This window comes from Hylobates moloch, unplaced genomic scaffold, assembly GCF_009828535.3.
Source record: "Hylobates moloch isolate HMO894 unplaced genomic scaffold, HMol_V3 SCAFFOLD_8, whole genome shotgun sequence".
NCBI lineage: Eukaryota > Metazoa > Chordata > Mammalia > Primates > Hylobatidae > Hylobates > Hylobates moloch.
The window spans coordinates 71,573,268-71,593,918 of NW_026652283.1; the positions used below are offsets into that span (position 1 = coordinate 71,573,268).

General features: G+C 44.3%; 1 protein-coding gene across 2 annotated transcripts in view; it reads right to left on the reverse strand.

The window, feature by feature from the left end:
• The window catches only part of LOC116473317 (uncharacterized protein C1orf226), a 312,082-nt gene extending 294,518 nt beyond the window's left edge, over window positions 1–17,564 (reverse strand). For both annotated transcript variants that reach the window (XM_058441986.1, XM_032161143.2), the window contains exon 1: window positions 17,004–17,564. In XM_058441986.1, the coding sequence (XP_058297969.1) occupies window positions 17,004–17,108 (105 nt within the window). In that variant the 5' untranslated portion in view covers window positions 17,109–17,564. The remainder of the gene's footprint in view (window positions 1–17,003) is intronic.
• Between the last annotated feature and the right edge of the window lie 3,087 nt (window positions 17,565–20,651).

A 20,651-nucleotide genomic window follows, 5' to 3' on the forward strand; every position in this document is an offset into this window, starting at 1 on the left:
CATGGATCCAACAAAGGATGGGATTGGCATTGCAGTTTGTCCTGAACTCTCCCAGGCCACATTCCAGTCTCTCAGACCCCAGCTTCCATGTTGAATAAAGAGTAGACGAATCAGTGTAAAGTGAAAAAAGTGTAAATGAGAATGGGGAGGTGGCTGCCTCCCTACCACGTGGCACATCCAATGCATTCAGACTGCCCTAGAAGAGGTGAGTCAGCAGCCTCAAGTGTATGCTTCAGACATATTTTTAACAGAAAACAACTTAAAGCTACTGTTGGAAAGAGGAAATAAAGACTCACTAAGGAGCATCACTGTCACGAGCTACTGGACATCCATAGCATTCAAGGGATGTCAGCCTCACTCTAACACATCAAACTCTTGCTGAATTCATCCACCCCTGTGTGTCTTTACTGAGTGGCTACTATATACCAGGCCCACAATCAGTGCTGCAGAAAATACAGAAGTTCAACCACCTTTTGGGGCCCTATGCTAAGTACACAAATAAGACTACTATAAGTCAAATGGTGCTGTGGCAATACAAGGAAGCACACAGGTACAGTTGGACGAGGGTGAGAAACTAGTATTTGCTGAGCTAACTCTCATAAGATGAGCGTGGAGTTGTTGTATGCATCCTATGCCTACAACTACAAAGCCAGCTTCAGGCCACAAGCTAGTTCAACTTTAGTAAAAGAAAAATGAGACCCACACCATAAACCTCTTTACCATCCTCTCAAGGGAATGGCTGGGAGGGGAAAGTCATTAAACATCAGATTCTCTACATAAAGTTGTTTTGTGAAATATAACCAACATGACTCAGATGACAGTTCAGCTGGGCAGGGGAAGCAAAATCACTACAGTGGGTAAGAGCCATGTTGGGGATCCCACTCCTGGCCAAGGCACCCCAGTAAATGTGGTGAAGAGCGAAGCAGTGTACCCACACTGTCATCAACTTCATGCATTGATTGATTCATTCAAGACCAATGGCACACCTATAAGGTGTCAGGCACTGTGCTAAGCTCTGGAAATTCAAAAGCAAGTCAGATACAGTGCTTCTTTAAGGATCTCACCAGCCAGGAAAACCTACTCAGGGTGGGCAAGTGGGGGTATAGAAGACAGAAATAACGGCTATACAGCAGATAAATATTAACAAAGCCTCAAAACACAAAGGAAGCTGTTGTCTAATATCCCTAGCTCCGACCACTACCACCTCGTGCCTGCAGTACAGGACGCGCTTCCTAGACAGTCTCTCCAGGCCTATTATTGCCCCCTCCACCACTCTCCATAGAGCTGCTAAGGATGTTTTAAAACCTCAAGAATCATGATTTAAAACCCCTGAAATACTCCTTCCAAAGCCACAGACTAGTCCACTAGCAGCTGCCTCCAAAAGTTGTTCTGGGTCCAGGAAAATGGATGAGCTCTGCCCCATTGCAGCAGCGCCCATGAATATGCTCTACGGAAAGCTCAGTGGAACATGGCTGCATGTGAAAAGCAAGACCTCATTTCAGCACCAAAGCCTTGAGGTCATTTTTGTCCCACAATTGGATATGAAGCGAACTTGGGCAAGTCACTTGATTTGACAGACCCTCAGTAGCAGCAACTATAAAAGAGGAAAAATAGCACCCATCTGGCAGCACAGTTGGAAGAATTAAATCAGAAAGTTTATAAAGCACCAAGCAGAATGCCCAGCACATAGTATGTGATTAATACCTAATAATATAATGTGCCTATCTTTCCACGTGTCAGTATCTTCCCAGTGAGGCTGACATCCTTCAAGTCACCATCTTGTCTCATCTCTCTCTGGCCTTCAACACCAAGCACTGTGTCCCACATATGGTAGATGCACAATAAATGCTTCCTATAGACTGGATCCATTTCTACATCTGCATTTAGGAATGCAAATTCAGGGAACAGGAGTCAGACTCGGAAAGGGCTATATGAAGAAAGAAATCTAAGAAGAACGCAACAAACCCATGGGAGGAAAGTGGCTATTAGTGAAATAAGAATTTATGAGGGAGTACACAGTGATTCATAAAGACCACCACTTGCGGAGGACCCCAGTTCTTCTTGGTCTTCCCACTGAAACTTCCTTTGCCTGCTCCAATGTTTTCACCCTATGATTCTCAAATTTTCCTGCTTGATTTGATTTGATTTGATTAGAATCATCTGGGGAGCCTCCCAATATGGAGAATTCCCACTTCACAAAAATGAACTAGATATACCTTCCCCTATTCCTCAGAAATAGAACTAAAAACTCCAAACATTATATATAAACCAGCAGGAGAAGACTCTGAAAGATGGAGAGAAGACAGACAAGCTAGGGACTTCCGCACCCAAGAGATGGCATAGCAGCGAGTTCCCTGCATTTTCTTTTTGCCTCACATCTCCCAGACTGGTTGCTGGAGAAGCTGGAGACCTGGAAACACCAATGGACACAGACAAAACAAAAAAGGTCCCAAGAAAGCCTGTTCTCTCTAACCAAATGACCAGGAAAGGGGCAGAACAGTATGACAAAAAAAATTTTTCAACAGCAACAGCTCCACTCCAAAAAAATACCATACAAAACACTATGGGCTGGGTACAGAGGCTCACATCTGTAATCTAGCACTTTGGGAGTCTGAAGCAGGTAGATCAGTTGAGCCCAGGAGTTCCAGACCAGCCTGGGCAACATGGCAAAACCCTACAAAAGATACGAAAAATTAGCCAGGCATGGTGGCACCCACCTGTAGTCTCAGCTACCAGGGAGGCTGAGGTGCGAATATCACTTGAGCCTGGGAGGTTGAGGTGAACCTGGGAGGCTGAGGCTTCAGTGAGCCATGATCATGCCACTGCACTCCAGCACAGGTGACAGGGTGTGACCCTGTCTCAAAAAAAGAAGAAAAAGAAGAGAAAAAAACTGTGGCCCAATCTCACCAACCGAGTGGGGAAACTAGACTTCTGCCTCATCAGGCTGTAATAAGATGTTCCAGTCTCACCTCCCTCCCGATAGTGGCAACACCAAATGGGAAGCTGGAACATCCACCTCACCTGGCAACACAAGGCCTCCTCTACCTCCTTGCTGGGGTGTCAGAGGAAACCAAGTGGAGACCTTGAACTTTTGCCACCACCCCAGTGGTATTAAGGCCAGCATTAATGGTGGTCATGTGGAATCAGTAATGACGTGCCCCTGCCCTTTCCAACCAGGGTAGTATCAGCTGAGGCCTAGTGGATAACCTAGACTTCTACCCCCACCTGAGAGTAGTGAGGCTCTCCTGCTAGAACAGAAGATCTAAATAAGATCCAAAGCTCCTAACATAATATCCAAAATGTCCAGGTTTCAATCAAAAATCATTCATCACTCCAAGAACCAAGAAAATCTCAACATGAATGAGAAAAGACAACAGAAGCCAACACCAAGATGACAGATAATATTAGAATTACCTGACACGGGTCTTAAAGCAGTCCTAAGAATGGTTCAACAAGCAATTATGAATATGCTTGAAACCAATTAAAAAGTCAAAAGTCTCAGCAAAAAAACAGAAGATAGAAAAATCACAATGCCCAGGTTGCACTCCATACTAACCGAATCAAAATCACTAGGAGTACTTAGCTATCATTTTGTTTTAATAACTCCACAGAGATTCCAATGAGCAGCCGAGTTTAAGAACCGGTGCTCTAATGCCGTGGGCCTCAAACTAAAGTGTCCATCAGAATCACATGGTGGAAAACTTGGTAAAGACATTCAGGCCCTATGCTACTTTAACAAGCCTGGGCCGCTGTATTTTTATTAGTTTTCAGGTGATTCTGATTACACCAAAGACTGAAAACACCTGCTCTAATTAATCAAAGGAATTTGCAGGTGATTTCCTTCATCTGTGGAAGCTGCAAAATCCTTGATCTGGAGGAGGAAAAAAATGCATTTAAGTGACTTTGAGGAAACGTAAAATTTCAATCATATTTTGAATATAAGTGCCCAGAATATAGTCTGTTTGACCTGGGCTGCCAAATTTAAGAAATCTAGCCACATTAAAGAGCCAATTTGAGGCCAGGCACAGTGGCTCACTCCTGTAATCCTAGCACTTCGGGAGGCCAGGGCAGGAGGATTGCTTGAGCCCAGGAGTTCGAGACCAGACTGGGCAATATAGTGAGACCCTGTCTCCAAAAAAAAAAAAAAAAAAAAAAAAACAGCCAATTTGAAAATGCAGTTACAGTGGAGGCTATATGTGTTTATGGAAAATAGCATGGGTGCAAGATAATATGTTACCTGTCACTTGGCCCACAGGAGACATTAATCTTCCTCTCTGCAGAACAATAAAATGCTTCTACATGAGTGCTTCTTCCCACCCAAAGAAACCAAAAGAAAAAGCAAAGAGTTTATAGTCAAGATAGAAAAAGGACACAACCAAGGAGCTTTTCCATTGTGCATGGTGGACTGAGATTTCCAGTCCAAAAGGCAACATCTCTGGGAATGACCTTTTCAGCGTTTTGTACTCTACCAGAGGCACCCTGAGGCCTCTGAGTGGAGAGATCTCGTCCTCAAAAATAGAAGCAGGCCAATAAGCATATGCAAAAAAAGCTCAACGTCACTGATCATTAGAGAAATGCAAATCAAAACCACAATGAGATACCATCTAACACGAGTCAAAAGGGGTATTACTAAAAAGTCAAAAAATAACAGATGTTGGCAAGGTTGTAAAGAAAAAGGAACACTTATAGACTGTTGGTGGGAGTGTAAATTAGTTCAGCCATTGTGGAAAACAGTGTGGCGATTCCTCAAAGACCTAAAGACAGAAATACATTTGACCCAGCAATCCCATTGCTGGGTATGTACCTAAAGAAATATAAATCATTCTGTTATAAAGACACATGCATGCATGTGTTCATTGCAGCATTATTCACAATAGTGAAGACACAGAACCATCCTACATGCCTATCAATGATAAATAGACTAGCTAAAGAAAATGTGGTACTATATATATGCATCATGGAATACTGTGCAGCCATAAAAAAGAACGAGATCATGTCCTTTGCAGAGACATAGATGGAGCTGGAAGCCATTATCCTTAGCAAACTAATGCAGGAACAAAAAAACCAAATACTGCATGTTCTCACTTATAAGTGGGAGCTAAACGATGAGAACACATGGACACATAGAGAGGAACACCACACACTGTGGCCTTTCAAAGGGTAGAGGTTGGGAAGAGGGAGAGGATCAGGAAAAAGAACTAATGAGTCCTAGGTTTAAAACCTGAGTGATGAAACAATCTGTACAACAAACCCCCATGATGCAAGTTTACCTATGCAACAAACCTGCACATGTGCCTCTGAGCTTAAAATAAAAGGTTTTTTAAAAATGGAATAAAGGAAAAAAAATAGAAGTGGGGCCAGGCACAGTGGCTCACACCTGTAATTCCAGCACTTTGGGAGGCTGGGGTGGGCAGATCACTTGAGCCCAGGAGTTCCAGACCAGTCTGAACAACATGATGAAAACACATCTCTACAAAAAAAAAAAAAATATATATATATATACACACACACACACACACACACACACACACATACATATATGAAAATTGGCCAGGCATGGTGGCACACGCCTGTAGTCCCAGCTACTTGAGAGGCTGAGCTGGGAGGATCACCTGAGCTCCAGGAGGCCAAGGCTGCAATGAGTCATGATCATGCCACTGTATTCCAGCCTGGGCGACAGAGTAAAATCCCATCTCAAAAGGGAAAAAAAAAAAAAAAAAAAAAAAGCTGGGAAAGGCAAGGAAAAGGGCGTGGACATTGAGAGGAGTGAAATGCCACACTGGACAGGAAATGCACAGGCAAGAGCCCAGCCAAGAATAACACCCTCCAGGAAGGGCCTCCCAGAGCTCCTCTCCTTCCCATCCTCCAGCATTTCCACCTACTCACTGATGCCTCATTTCTTTATCTGGACAACATCAACATGGTCCAGAAAAGTCTTTACAGGTGACCCGTTGCCCAATGGCACAGAACAGTAGACCTGGGTCCCAGACATAGCCACAATGGAAAGGATTAAGATCACCTTTAACAGACCATTTGCCTATTCAATCCAACCTAAACGACCCTCCTCTGAAAAAGTGGAACAATAAAACCTACGCTCATGGGATAGGGGCCACTGTAAAGATTAAATTAGTTAATACATGTAAAATGCTTAGAACAATGCACAGAACACAGTGAGCACTTGATAAACATTAGCTCTTGGTATTTTGAATGACATACAGCACAAGAGTTAATAATGGAGACACCCTGAGCCACACTACCTGTGTTTGACTCTGGGATCTATCCAGTACTAGATGTAGACCATGGGCAAGTTACTCTGCCTTTCTATGCCTTGGTTTGTCCATCTATAAGATACAAATAATGATAATACCTTAACTAGTGTGGTTGTTGGGAGAATTAAATTAATCGTTTCATAGAAAGAGCTTGGCACACTGCCTGGAACACAGTAAGCGCTTTCTAAATGACAATAATTATAATGTTATCTTTCTATGATGTGGCTAGCATGAGGCAAGTAAGTTAGGGAGTCCCCTTGACCTCTGAGGTGCTTGTAGCCTAATTAAGGATACAAGCAATGCACACATAGAACTAGCAGGGAAGAACAGCACAGAACATGGGATGCATGATAATTCTACAAGCATGCAAACAGCACTTCTCATGTTCTCCTCCCTGTTTCCTTTCTCTCTCCCCAACAGACTCACATGCTAAGGGAATTCAGAATGTTACAGGGTGCTGTGGGGTTAGGGGAGTGCTCCCTTCTTGGTCACCCCCTTACTCCCAAGGGCGGGCCCCTTGGTAGGGATTCCCAGGTCTCATTCAATACTCAACGCTGCTCATTTAAACAAGTTCCCCCTGGAAAGCACTTAGTTTCGAGAATAAATGGGGTAGCCACTCTCCTCAGTTTTCATGGATGGACCATAAAGGGGTAAGACACTTAAGCCTCACTAGAGAAAACCAACAGGGGTGACGGGGTAGGAATTCTAAAGTGTTCCAGCACTCTCTGGGCACTGAACTTGCTGGAAGTGCCATTTTAAATAACTTTTAAAGCCAGCTGCTCCAGTGCTTAAAAGGAAACATGATGCCGAATATAAAAATTGTAAAGGGAAATGTAAGCATCACAAGGTATTAATTAATCCCATGACAGAAGATTCCTTCTGCTTAGATTACCTCTGCTTAAAGAAATATTTATCCAAGAAATTCAGAGAAAGACAAGTGAAGACAGACAATACTGTACTTAAGATTCTGTGATTTTTAATCCTGACAAGGATTAAAGGGCTGGAACAAATGTGATGGTGGCATGCACTAGAACCTAGTTAACCCCTTTTTATTCCTTCCCAAGGAGGCTGACAGTTATTTTAAGCCCACAAAGTAGTCACGCTGTCTGATTTGCAACTTTAGGAATCAGAGTAGCTGCAGCTAGATTTTTTAAGCAGGCATGTATAATGAAGATAATACATGACTAGGCCTCTGACTTATAAAAGAACAGAGTGTCTGAATATTCTGTAGATTAAAACCATGCACAGAGGAAACTTAAACTGCAACTTGTAGGACTCAATAACAATAATAAAAACAGCAGCCAACTCTGTGTCATGCACGGTGCTAGGCCGTTTACAGGTACTACTCATTCAATCCTCCCATTAACCCTATGAAGTATGAGATATTTGTATCCTCTTTTTACAAATGAGAACGCTAAAGGAAAGATGTTACGTAACTCACACAAAGTCATGTAGCAAGTGAGGGATAGAGCCAGGATTTGAACCCAGACACAGTTTGGCTCCTGAATCTATGCCATGCTATGCTACCAACCAAATTCATGTCATAAAAATTGAAAAGTAGCAAATTAAAGAAAATAAACCATGAATTAGGAAAAAAAAAAAAAAGACATCAATTCATTAATGAGAAAACAAGTTGAAAATGTTTCTTACATAAATGACAATTGAGAAATGACAATTACCTACTCCTGAAATTGGCCATATGTTCTATATTCAGATTCTAATTCCATTGGACATCCATCACTGGAATTTTTTTTAATTCAGGAAAAAAAAATGCTTACTTGGTATTTTCATTGGAAGGAATCAGCACTGTGTGAGATTGGGGTTATCAGAAAGAGGCCACGCCAGGGGAGTCCCTCAAGCCACTGGGAACTGGAAGTTACTAGACTAAAGCAAGAGAAATGGTGGGGAGGAGTGTGGAGTCAATTAAGGCACCTCTCACCATTGGGTGACCCAGGAGGGTCCTGGCCATCTTATAGGGAGCATCTCTTTCATTCAAAATACATTTTCTATGTGCAAGGCACTGTACTCAGGGCTGTGGAAGACACGGGGGCAGAATGACATGGACCCTGACAATGACAATGTAGGGATGAAAATCGGACAGGGCAAGCAGCTCTAATACAAAGCAGGTGGGACTGGTAACATTCACTTCACGGAGTGACTTGTGAACTGGGTGGGAAACTGCAGTCAGGGTTAAGGGAATGGTGGGTACTACAGTTGGGTTGAAGCCCAGGGTGATTAAAGGGAATTGTTCAATAACAGCCTTGAATATCATACTAAGAATTTTGGTTCTCATATAGTAGGTACAGAAACTTTTCATGTTTTTGAGTGGGAGGATAACCATTTCAAGAAAATTGATAGGGCAAAAGTTTAAGGGATGAGGGGGATCAGAGAACAAGTGGGGCACTGGAGGCCTTCAGAAGGTTATTGATGGCCCTGATAACAGGGGAGGGGGTGGAGCATCTGAACCAGTGATGGACCAGCCAGGGTGCATGGATGGATGTCACTGGGAACATTCAAGAGGATTTGGCACCTGACTTGATGTGGGGTACAGGAGAGTAGAGCCTGGACTTCATAGGTACCCAATAAACAGCAAATTTGAGTTGGCTGTTAAATCAAAGAATACAAGGAGTACTTTCAAGTGTCAGGCCCATGTGCCCAAGAGGATGGTGGGGTTGTTAAAAGACAATGAAGTCAGAAGAGAAATTTGATTTCCAGCTTGTTGAGTGATAAGGACAGCAACACATTCAGGTACAGATGGCCAGCAGGAAGCTGCGAATAAAGATGTGGAGTCTGGACTGAAGTAGAGAGCCAGCAGCCTGCATAACAGAAGAGTGGCAGTAGATAGAATCCGAAGGAGAGGGAATGGAGCACTCACAGTAGAGGGCAAAGGGAGGAGGTAGCACAGCCACAAAAGAAGGAGGTATGGGCAGGGGCAAGGGGCTGGCTGACTGCAAGCAGGCACAGAGAGCCCAATGAGGCATTCCACGGAGGACTAGGACAGGCCGCTCAGGAAGAAAAGTCAAAAAGGATGAGGACAGAGAAGGGGGCAGCAGAGCAATTTCAGTACAGCAGCCAGGACAGAAGTTGGAAGGATGCGGCCAGGGACTGAATGAAGACTGAGAAACTGCAGAGGGTGGAGTACTCTCTCACAAGGCTTAGCTGTGAAAGGAAGGGAAAGACAACATGTTAATTAAAGAAAGAGGCGGAAAGAAGAGATGTTTCATACAGGGAAGGCCATAGCACACTCTTAGGCAGGGAGGAGTAAGCCAGTGCCCAGGAGATGTAACCAATGCCAGGGTGGGGGTGGGGAGTGAAGGGCATAATTAAGAGGACAAGGGCAGACTAACAGGACATGGAAGGCAGATAGATCTCAAAATGAGGGAAAAAGAAAAAAATTGGACTTCACCAAAATTTAAAACTTTGTGTTTCAAAGGACAATACCAAGAAAGTGAAAAGACCACCCACAGAATGGGTAAAAATATTGCAAGTCTATATAAGGGATTTGAATCCAGAATATATAAAGAACTCTTACAACTCAATAGTAAAAAGCCAATCCAACTTTTAAATGGGCAAAGGATCAGAATAGACATTTCTCCAAAGAAAATATATAAATGGCCAAAAAACACATGAAAAGATGGTCTTTTTTTTTTCTCTGAGTCTGCTTGCTAGGGAATGAGGAGATATTCTATGTTGTTCAAAAGGGAAATGCAAATCAAAACCATAATGAAATACCACTTCACACCCAGGAGGATGGCTAGAATCAAAAAGTCAGACAACAAGCATTGGTGAAGATATGAACACACTGCTGGTGGAAAGGTAAAACGATGCAGCCATATTGGAAGTCCCACAAACGGTCACACATGGTTACCATGGGACCCAGCCATTTTACTTTTACCCAAGATAAATTTTAAAAAATAAAAACAAAAACATGCCTGCACAAAAACTTGTACATGAATGTTTATAGCATTATTTTTAAGAGGCAAAAATGGAAACCTAAATGTGCCTCAGCTGATGAATGAACAAACCAAATGTGGTACATCCATACAATGATATATTATCCAGCCATATAAAGGAATTAAGTACTGATAAATTATAGATGAACCCTGAAACACGACACTAAGGGAAAGAAGTCAGACCCAAAAGACCATATATTGTATAATTCCATAAATATGAAATGTCCAGAATAGGCAAATCTAGAGACAGCAAGTAGATTAGTGGCTGTTCAGGGCTGGGCAGATGCAAGGGGTAAGGATTACAGGTGTGTGCCACCATGCCCAGCTAATTTTGTATTTTTAGTAGAGATGGGGTTTCACCATGATGGCCAGGCTAGTCTTGTACTCCTGACCTCAAGTGATCCACCCGCCTCGGCCTCTCAAAGTGTTGGGATTACAGCCATGAGCCACCACACCCAGCCTAGTGTTTCTTTTTAACGTGATGAAAATGTTCTAAAATTGACTGTGGTGCTGGTAGTACAGATCTGTAATATCTTAAAAATCACTAAATTATACATTTTAAATTAGTGAATTGTATGGTATGTGAACTACATCTCAATAAAACTATTAGAAAGAAGGGAACTCAATAGTAAAAAGCCAATCCAACTTTTAAATGAGCAAAGGATCAGAATAGACATTTCTCCAAAGAAAATATATAAATGGCCTTTTCCAAAAACAGAAAGGAAGAAGAAAAGTAGCAAAGATCAAGTTTGCAGGGTAGGGCAAAAAGGCCGGAAGGAAGGGCCGTGGGCATGGTCCCAGGCTGCTGGGGAGGGTAGACAGCAGGACAAGGGCAGCAAAAAGGTCACTGGGGAGCTTAGAGCACCCTCAAGGCAACAAAGGTATAAAGGGAAGGCAGGTAAATATAGCCAGCTAAAGCATTCTGAAAGTTTGAGTCTTGGGAGTAGCTGCATTATGAGTAGGCAATAGTAAACAGTGAGTCAAGTCTGATTAGGGTCCTAGCTATAGATAACCGGCAAAGGTTATTAGATGTGGCTGCATGATTTTGACCACTAAAAAGGACTGGGACATTGTGGGCAAAGGAGCTACAACTGAAAGCCATAAAATCATGAAATGTATGGCTAACATGGAAATAGACTTGTCCATCAAATCCCAAGAAACCAGGTGTGGAGGAACATACTGGGACACCTGACAGCAATGTAAGGACAAATAAAACTGGTGTCATTTCAGAGCAGTACTGTATCTTTGGAATTCACTGCCCCACACAAAAAAAAAAAAAAAAAGTGGTCTGGGCAGAAGATAAGTGTTTTTAAAAGCATCTGGAAAAGCATAAGAAAGTGAACTATGTCTCCTTCTTAATGATGACATCAGAAAATACATCAGACCCTTAATCCGAATTGCTACTGTTCCAGAACCCTGGAAGACAGGACCCTTAGTCTGGGTGGAGAGAAGGGAGAAAGGGGACATAAACACCCAGTGTATAGTGGAATGGGTTCTGAGAGCTCTGTACCATGCCATGCAGGCTCAGATGAGTCAGGGATACATCATTTAAGGTGACCAAATGTCATTCATCTGGAGGCCTTCATGGCAGTATGTTTAAGAGGCAGCCACAGATATCCTGCTGAGGTTATTGAAATCTCTAAAATCCACATCAGGGAAACCATCAACCAATGAAGCCAGGTAGCAAGGAAGGAAATACAGCCAGAGAATTCAGCTTCAATCTGACCAAACGCTCCCAAACCACAAAATCACTCAGCAATGATATTTACTGCTTTCAGACTTTCCACAATTGGTCATTTCTTCCACTTGACAATTTTTCATTGTGACTATGTTTGTACCTGATGTTGAGGCTTGGGAGGGGGAGATACACCGAGGCATGAGGCAAGGTCCTCAAAGAACATTCCATATCACCAGAGAAGATATATGCAGAGAGGAAAAAACAGAATTTTGTGTGGTAAACAGCTTCAGCAATATCTCTCATCCCATGTGCAATCTTGCAATGTGAACTTGACATTCCCCCATCAAGAAGTAGGGCTTATGTCTCTTCCCTAATAGCCTGTTTTGACTAACAGGATGTGGCAGAAGTGACCCTATGTAACTCAGAAAGACCCAACCTTAAGAGCTTCTGCTTTCCTGCTTGGAACACCTTCTACTGAAAACCAGCTGCCAAACAAAAGTGCCACCATGCTGTGAGGAAATCCAAGCCAGCCAGTGGAGAGAATAGTCATGTGAAGGACCACCAAGGCACAGTCATATGAGCGAAGCTTTTTGAACATTCCAGCCTAGCTGTGGATGAATGTAGCAAAGTGAGTGATCCAGTCAACACCATAAGCAACAGAAGAACAGCCCAGCCAATCCCTGCCTGAATTCCTGAGCCATGATTCATAAGCAAATTAAACAGTTATTGTTTCAAGCTACTGAGTCTTGAGGTAGTTTGTTTTGAAGTGATGGATAACTGAAACCAGTTTGAAGCCAGGGAACCAGGGATAAGTCCTGGTTCTGTTCTTATCTGACTATGTGACCTTGGGTCCATGACTTCCCCTCCAAACTTCAATTTCCTCATCTGTACAATGATGGGATGAGGGAGTTGTACTAGATGAGCCATGGTACCTTCCAGTTCTGACCGTCTGTATCACACACGCAGATATAAGGGAACAATTTAGGTAATGAGTGTTAGGACTACAAAGGGAGTAACTATTAATACTTCAGGCTTGAGTGAGCCTTGGAGGAGGTGAAAGAACCACAGACCTGGAGTCAAAAGCCCTGGAGTGTGAGGATTAAGTGAGGCAGAGGCTAGAACAATGCATGGCACATAGTAAGTGCTCAATAAATATCATTAACTGATACACCAATTTGCAACTCTGGACAAATTAATCTCTCTGGTCCCCATTTTTTGGCCTGAAAAATCAAGATAACACTAATGTGCCTGTCTCTATAAGAGGAAAAGTCTTTGTATGTAGAAGTCCCATGCAAATCAAAAATCACATACAGATATAAGACATAACTATTATTAATACTCTATTATCCTTTGTACCATTAGCATTAAAAGTCTCTTTCTCACCAAGAGAGGAGAGACAGTCAGTTGATGGCACTGGCCACCAGGAAGACATACTGGGAGATCAGGAGGCAGGTACTAAGGAGCCACAGGCTCTCAGGGCATATGAGATTTACCCACCCACCAGCATCAGTCAGTAAGCCAGGTGCCCACTCTGAACACAGACAGCAGGTTTCCCTGGCAAGCAGCTCTCAGCCCAAAGGGAAATCTGGAAACAGCCAAGCATTAAAAGTTTGAGCCGGGCGCAGTGGTTCATGCCTGTAATCCTAACATTTGGGAGGCCGAGGCGGGCAGATCACCTGAGGTCAGGAGTTCGAGGCCAGCCTGACCAAAACGGAGAAACCCCATCTCTACTAAAAATACAAAATTAGCTGGGCATGGTGGTGCATGCCTGTAATCCCAGCTACCCAGGAGGCTGAGGCAGGAGAATCACTTGAACCCAGGAGTTGGAGGTTGTGGTGAGCTGAGATCATGCCATTGCACTCCAGCCTGGGCAACAAGAGCAAAACTCCATCTCTAAATAAATAAATAAATAAATAAATAAATAAATGTTTGAATAATTTCCTATACCAGAGTCCTAGAGGCCAGCAAGCTGAGAACACTCCACTAGAGAGCTGTGAATCAAACCTGTGGCCAACACAGAGTGAATATTCCATAAAAATTATTGAATGAAAAGGCACTGGATTTGGGAGTATGAAGTCAAAGCCCCAGGCTTAAATCTTGGCTTTGTCATACACAGCTGTGAGCACTAAGGCACCCAGCAACCTCCCTGAGCCTATATCCTCATTTATAAAATAGACATAAGGAGACCCATCTCCTAGGGAAGTAGTGAGAATTAAATGAAGTACTGCAGGTGAAAAAATCTGGGATTGCACTTGATAACTAAATGCATGGTTTTTTACGTGCACAGAATCTCTGCCACCCAGATGCCCTTCTATCCTAACCTTTCAATCTCTGCAGAACCCTGAAAATGAGTGGCATACGTCCAAAGGAACACTCAATCCAATGTTGATTCTGAAAAACTGCCAGCCCTTGGGAGAGAAAGAGCTGCACTCATTTTCCAAGGGTACCTGACAAGGCAACAATAATACATTTGCATTTCCCAGCCTGCATTTTTCCAAAACAAGGGAAGACTGCGATATGGATTTAACCCTGAAATCCCAGTGATTGTGCAGTTGCACAGACACTGCTCTGCAGGGATGTGGAAAACAGCCAGAGAAGGCTCTTACCAGGTGCATGTAGGACAGAAAAGCTCGTGCTTCCACCCCTGCTCAGGTCTTGACTGACATGGTGTTTGAATGTGCCAGGGTGCAGCATCGATTACAAAGATCTGAGAGTTAGAACCTGGTCCTCAAAGTCAGCCTTTGCCCAAAGAAGTTCCACCACTCCCCTTACCATATGCTCTTGTCCTTTCTTCTCTGCCTCACCTCTCTCAAAGAAGGATCCTTGGTCCCCTATGTCTCAGATTTGCATTGGGAAAACAGCTTGGACCAACTGCGGCTCCCTCTCCTTTCACTGACCACCACTGCCTGTGAATCCGGGGAAGTTACTATAGGAACTACATCACACAGCCCCCAGACATTTGCTTAGAAAAGAAACAGTACATTTGGGAAAAGGAGAGTAAGATCCAGCAAGTTGGAGGCAACCTTCGAGCCCAATATTTCTCAAAGTCTGGCCACAATCACCTGCATTAAATCACCTGGAATGCTCGTTAAAGGTACATAGTCCTGGGCTCCCCCAAGATGTGTCAAATTAAAACTGGGGTGTGGCAAGACTCAAACTTGTTAACCCCCTCACCTGATTATTCTTATGCACACTAGGTTTTAGGGACCAAACGCAGAGGACTAAACTGTGATAAAATAAAAAGGCTTAAAATACACTTTATCTATCTATCTATCTATCTATCTATCTATCTATCTATCTATCTATCTACCTATCTATCTATCTATCTGAGACAGGGTCTCACTCTGTCACCCAGGGTGGAGTGCAGTGGTGCAATCATAACTCACTGCAGTCTCTAACTCCTGGGCTCAGGAGATCCTCCCACTTTGGCCTCCCAAAGCGCTGGAATTATAGGCAATAGCCACCATGCTCAGCCTTAAAAACACTTTAAATCTGATCTCCCTTCTTACCCTCTTACTTGTAAAACAGGGTACTGCTGAACCAAACAAAATACAAGCCAATTTCCCAGTTTATGTATGTCCAAGAAAATTAAATCATGACCCTGATGAAAACTCATGCTTTAAAATAAAAACCCCCACTCACCAAATCAACAGGCCTGGACAAAAATTAACCAAGCATCCCATCTTAGACCCACCGACCAGATCTATTCTGAGAGATGAGAGAACTGAGATAAGATCTTGGCTGCAGCCCCACTCTGTCCCAGCCATACCCAGTAATTGAGCTCTGCATTCCACGGCAGGGTTTAATGTTTCGGGGGGCTAAGGGGGGCAGTTCTCCTAGCTCCAGCAAATATGGCTGGGATAAGGTTATTCAGGCAGAAAAAAAGGTGAGCTTCACCAACTCACCCATATACATGAGAAAGAAAAAAATCTAAAGAAACTGATCACATTGGGCACATGTCAGATACTCGAAAAATGTGTGAATTGAAGGAAGAAGACACCTGATGGAATAATCCTTTCGTGAGATGCTAACAGCCTGCACGTACACCATCATGAAAGAGAAAAAGAGAACAAAGAGTCAAACTGTCGCCACATCCAAAGTACAACGTTTTCAAAACCAGCAAGACTCAGCCTACTTAGAGGGGCAATACTTTTCCACCGACACGCACACCGTAGGTGCCGAAAGTCCCTGGGTCTCTACGTCACAGAGGAGGTCAAGTGGCTTGAAGGAAGAGCAGAACACTGTTCCACAGAAAAAGCACTCTTTCCTGGTGTTGGGCAGTGGGAACCGCCACTGCAATTTCAGAGGCCAGAACTCCGCACTCAGGGAGGTGCATCACAGGGGGGTCAGCCTTGCTCACACCTGATGGTCCAGGACCCAGGCTTCTGCTCCACCCCTCCCCCAACGGTGGACCCGGGGCTCCGACCTCAGCGTTGAAAATTCCAGTCATCTCTGCTAAATTCTTCAGCAACAGTTCCCTACTAGATGCTGAAACTTAACATTAAGCCACAAAACTAGCAAATGGGTAGCTTTCACCACTCCCTTCAGTGACTGGCACATGCAGAGGAGTCTGGCAAATTAGGCATTAGGAAGTGACTCTGACACCTAGACCCGGTTACCTGGAGTTTAAAAAAAAAAAAAATCTGTATTCTTTTCTTCAATTAGGAAGCAGGCATTCCTCTTTTAAAAGACCTTCCTGAAAGCACCTCTCCCCGGGAGCCCAGCAGGTAGATAACACCAGAGCTTCCTTAAACCGATTCTAAAGGACCAGGTGCCCAGGCTGCGCTCACTTGCCGGCTTCTCTGGAGGAGGGATCCGGGAAGTAACTCAATCCAGTCCTAGGCGGCTAAGGATGGGGGAGTCTGCAGGTGGGAAGGGGGAGGTGAGGCAATGCCGCTCAAACTTTGCAGTTGCTCTTGAGCAGTTCTGGGCAGGAGCCCGCGGAATCATAGACTCAGAAGGGAGCGTCACCCTCCCTAAGAGAAAGGCCCCCAAATCGGCCTAGCCCACCAGCTCTGGGTCCAGGACGGCTGTGCATCCCATCCGCTCAAACATGCCCCCCCACCGCCACCACAGGTAGCACCCTCCCCGGAGCCCCCTCACCTTGGCCTCAAAGCAGATGCCGTGCTGGAAGGCGTCCTCGTTGTGCAAGGGGATCCGCAGGTCGTGCCCATCGTCCACAAGGTTGTACTTCGTTTTGCTGGGCATGGTGACCCGCGGCGGACCCGCTTCTTCGGAGGCGGCGGCGGCTGCAGGAAGGGGCTGGCGAGACCCCGGGCAGGGGAGACTGGAGCTGGGCGCGGCGACGCGTGGTGGGGCCTGGGAGCGCGGGGCAGGGGGCGCCCTGGCCGCGCGGCGGCCGGACCCGGAGCGGTGCCGAGGGCCGAGCGGCAGCGGGCTGCGCTGATGCGGGCGACGCGAGCGGCGCTGTGGTCGCGCAATTCCTGCCCGCGAGGAGGGCGGCGGGGGAGGAGGTGGCGGCGGGAGCTGGCTGCGCGGCGCCCCTGGCCGGGGAGGGGAGCGGTGGGGCGCGCGGCCCGAAGCCGGACTGGGCGCGGCGCCGGCCCCAGAGCAGTGGAACGCACGGCCCGGGACGAAGAAGAAAAGGCGACGCTGGCGGTGGCAGTGGCGGCGGAGCGGGGTGCCTGTCACGGAGACGCTGGATCAGCCGCCAGCGAGCGGCTCCTCCTGCGGGGCGGGCCCGGGCCGGCTCCTCCCGCCCGGCGCCGAGGCCCCGCCCGCCGCCGGCTCCGCCCCCGCGCCGCCCGAGCTGCCAGCCGAGCAGGTGAAAGTCCCTGGGAGCGCCGCGGCCGGCCCTGCCCGCGCCCCCGGCCGCGCGACGCCGGCAACCTCGCCCCGGCCCCACACGGCCGGGATCTGAGGTGCCCTAGCTCAGCCTAGTTTCCTTTTTTTAGTGGTCAAATTCTGAGCCGGAGCTACTGATGGCCGAGGCGGCATGGCCTTGGAGTTTTTGTTTTTGTTTTTGGAGAGGGGGGAGGGGCCGTGTTTATTGTTTTGTTTTCGTGCTTTACCAGGAAGGCCCAAGTCTTGTCCCAGATATCCCAAATCTGGGCCCTCATTAATTCTCAGAGTCCCGTTTCTCAGAAGGCAAGACTGCGCCCAAATGGAGGACTATCTTAGGCGCTTTTTGTTCGTATGTGACTTGTGTAATAGGGCTTATGGGGTGCTTTTAGGGAGGGTTTTAACATTTAAAAGTCATCAGCCTTGTAGAAATGGGGAAGGCAGAAAGGAGTACTAAGGACGAGAGAATCCAGAACATTTTTATATTCTTGACTGTCTACAACTGGGTATGGACAAAATGAGCTTCCGAGTTATTTCCGGCCAGCATATTATGGTTCCCATCTTAGTAAATGCTGGAGCTCAATTTGCCTATTGTTAAGAAGGGGCCTAGTCACTTTTCTCCTTTACATCAACAGTTTTTGAGAAAAGTTGCCTAATTATCTCCATCTTGGCAGATATCGGGTAATGGAAGGGTTGTGTCCTATGTGTTCAGTTTCTTAACGGTGCAAGATATGCAAATAAATGAGCTATAGGAGGAGTTCGTGACCAAGTATTTAGTATCTGTCAAAACACTATAGGTAGAGTTGCACGACAGCTGTTATATACATGGCTAACTCCAAAATCTCGGAAAGTAACCAGTCAAGCCAGTGCCAAAGCCAGTCAAATCTGAGATTCCTTAGACCAAATGGTCAGATTCTCTGTTGAATTCATCACCTTAAACCTACTTTTAGTGCCCTGTGTACATATCCACCTAAGACGACTCGCAGACCAAATATTATTGATTGCTTGTTGTATAGGCCAGGCTTGGAATCACCATAAAGCGTAACAATGAAACTGCTTGTAAAAGGCATGTCTTCTTATACCACTTCCATGACAGAGTTATACAAGAGAATACATTATTGCCATGATTGCAGTTCTCATTTTGTCCCATAGTGCTAAAGTACAATTGCCCTTAACTAGATATTGCCTATTCCCTAACTGCTGAAATTACTGGTCAAGATGTAGCCACCTCTGGGATATCTCCTTAAATAAAAGCAAACTGATGATATGAACAAATTAATCACATACATTATGCTGTACAGATTTTATTATATTCATAAATATTAGTAAGAACCAAAAATAATTTGCACTGAAGAAATGCACCACTAACCTTTTTATAAATACAGGACATGAAAGTCTAATCAGGCACGTTTGACTCTTTGAATGTCAAAGTGGTTTTAATATGCATCGTAAATGTACTCTCTAAAACCTGGCACAGTAACTCAACAACTTAAAGGCAAGACCTGAAGTAACTACTTCATTTACATCTCGTATTCTCTCCCGAATTTAAAATGTCCTCTGACTCCAAACGGCCTTTTTTCTAGATTAATTGGGGTCTAACTGGACTGCTGAATTTATCAGAATTTCATATCTAAGTCTATAACACATTGTTTGTGGACAAGACACAAACAAAAAGGCTGAAATCCCAAAGGTATTTCAGGGTCTGGTACAGAGACTACTACAGAGTAGACAGCCAATAATTATTTATGGAACTGAATAATAACAGATAATGATCATTCCCTTTCACTATGTGTCAGGCATTGTTCTTAGAGTCTTAGAGGTGTTATTTAATATGCACACAACTCTAAGGTTAGCCCTGTTTTACACAGAAACTGAGGCACAGGGGGGGTTTAAATAAATTGCCCAAGGCCACAGATGTAGAAAGGAAAGGAACCAGAATTTGAATGCAGGTCAATTCTATGTCAAGAGGTGGTTCTGACATGCCTGGATTGATAAGAAAAGCTTCATATTACAAATGAGATTCATGTCAAATTCAGAACCCATGTTTTATTTAGGCACATAGTATTGCAAAGGTAATATTCATTCCATTTCAGTTATATGAAGTGTTCCAAAAAGGAGAGTCTCGTTCTCTACTTTGGCCTCCACCTAATATAACGTCAGTGCCACATAGGCATGAAAACACCCTTCTTCCAGAAACAATGGGCATCCAAAGTAATTTCCTTTTTTTAGGCAGTGATTTCAATCTTGTTTTTACACCTTTAAATGTAACTAAATCTCACCCACAGCATTTCCAAACCCATTCTAAAAAAATGAATCAAGTTTTATTTCTTTTTTTTTTTTTTTTTGAGACAGGGTCTCACTCTGTCACCCAGGCTGGAGTGCAGTGGGATGATGTTTGCTCACTGCAACCTCAGTCTCCCTGGTTCAAGCAATTCTCCTGCCTCAGCCCCTACCCATGTAGTTGGGATTACAGGCATGCACCACCATGCCCAGCTAATTTTTTTCTTTTTTTTCTTTCTTTTTTTTTCTTTTTTTTTTTTTTTTTTTTTTTTTTTTTTTTTTTAGTAGAGATAAGGTTTCACTGTGTTGGCCAGGCTGGTCTTGAACTCCTGAACTCAAATTATCCGCCCACCTCGGCCTCCCAAAGAGCTGGGATTACAGGCATGAGACACCTCACCTGGCTTCAAGTTTTATTTCTTACAGTGAATGACAGGTACTTATATCAGTTTCCATACCATTCTGTATTTTAAACATTGCTTGATAAAATTTTAATCTGAAGTATATTTAATTAAAATATAAACTGTCAATCATATAATACTTCTTATGTTAACTTTGTTTAAAAATTAATTGTAAAAAAATCCTGCATCGTGGAATCTTAGAACTGGAAGTTACTTCAGAGATCATTTAATCCACCTCCTTCATTTTAAATAAGACAAAGAACTATCTGAA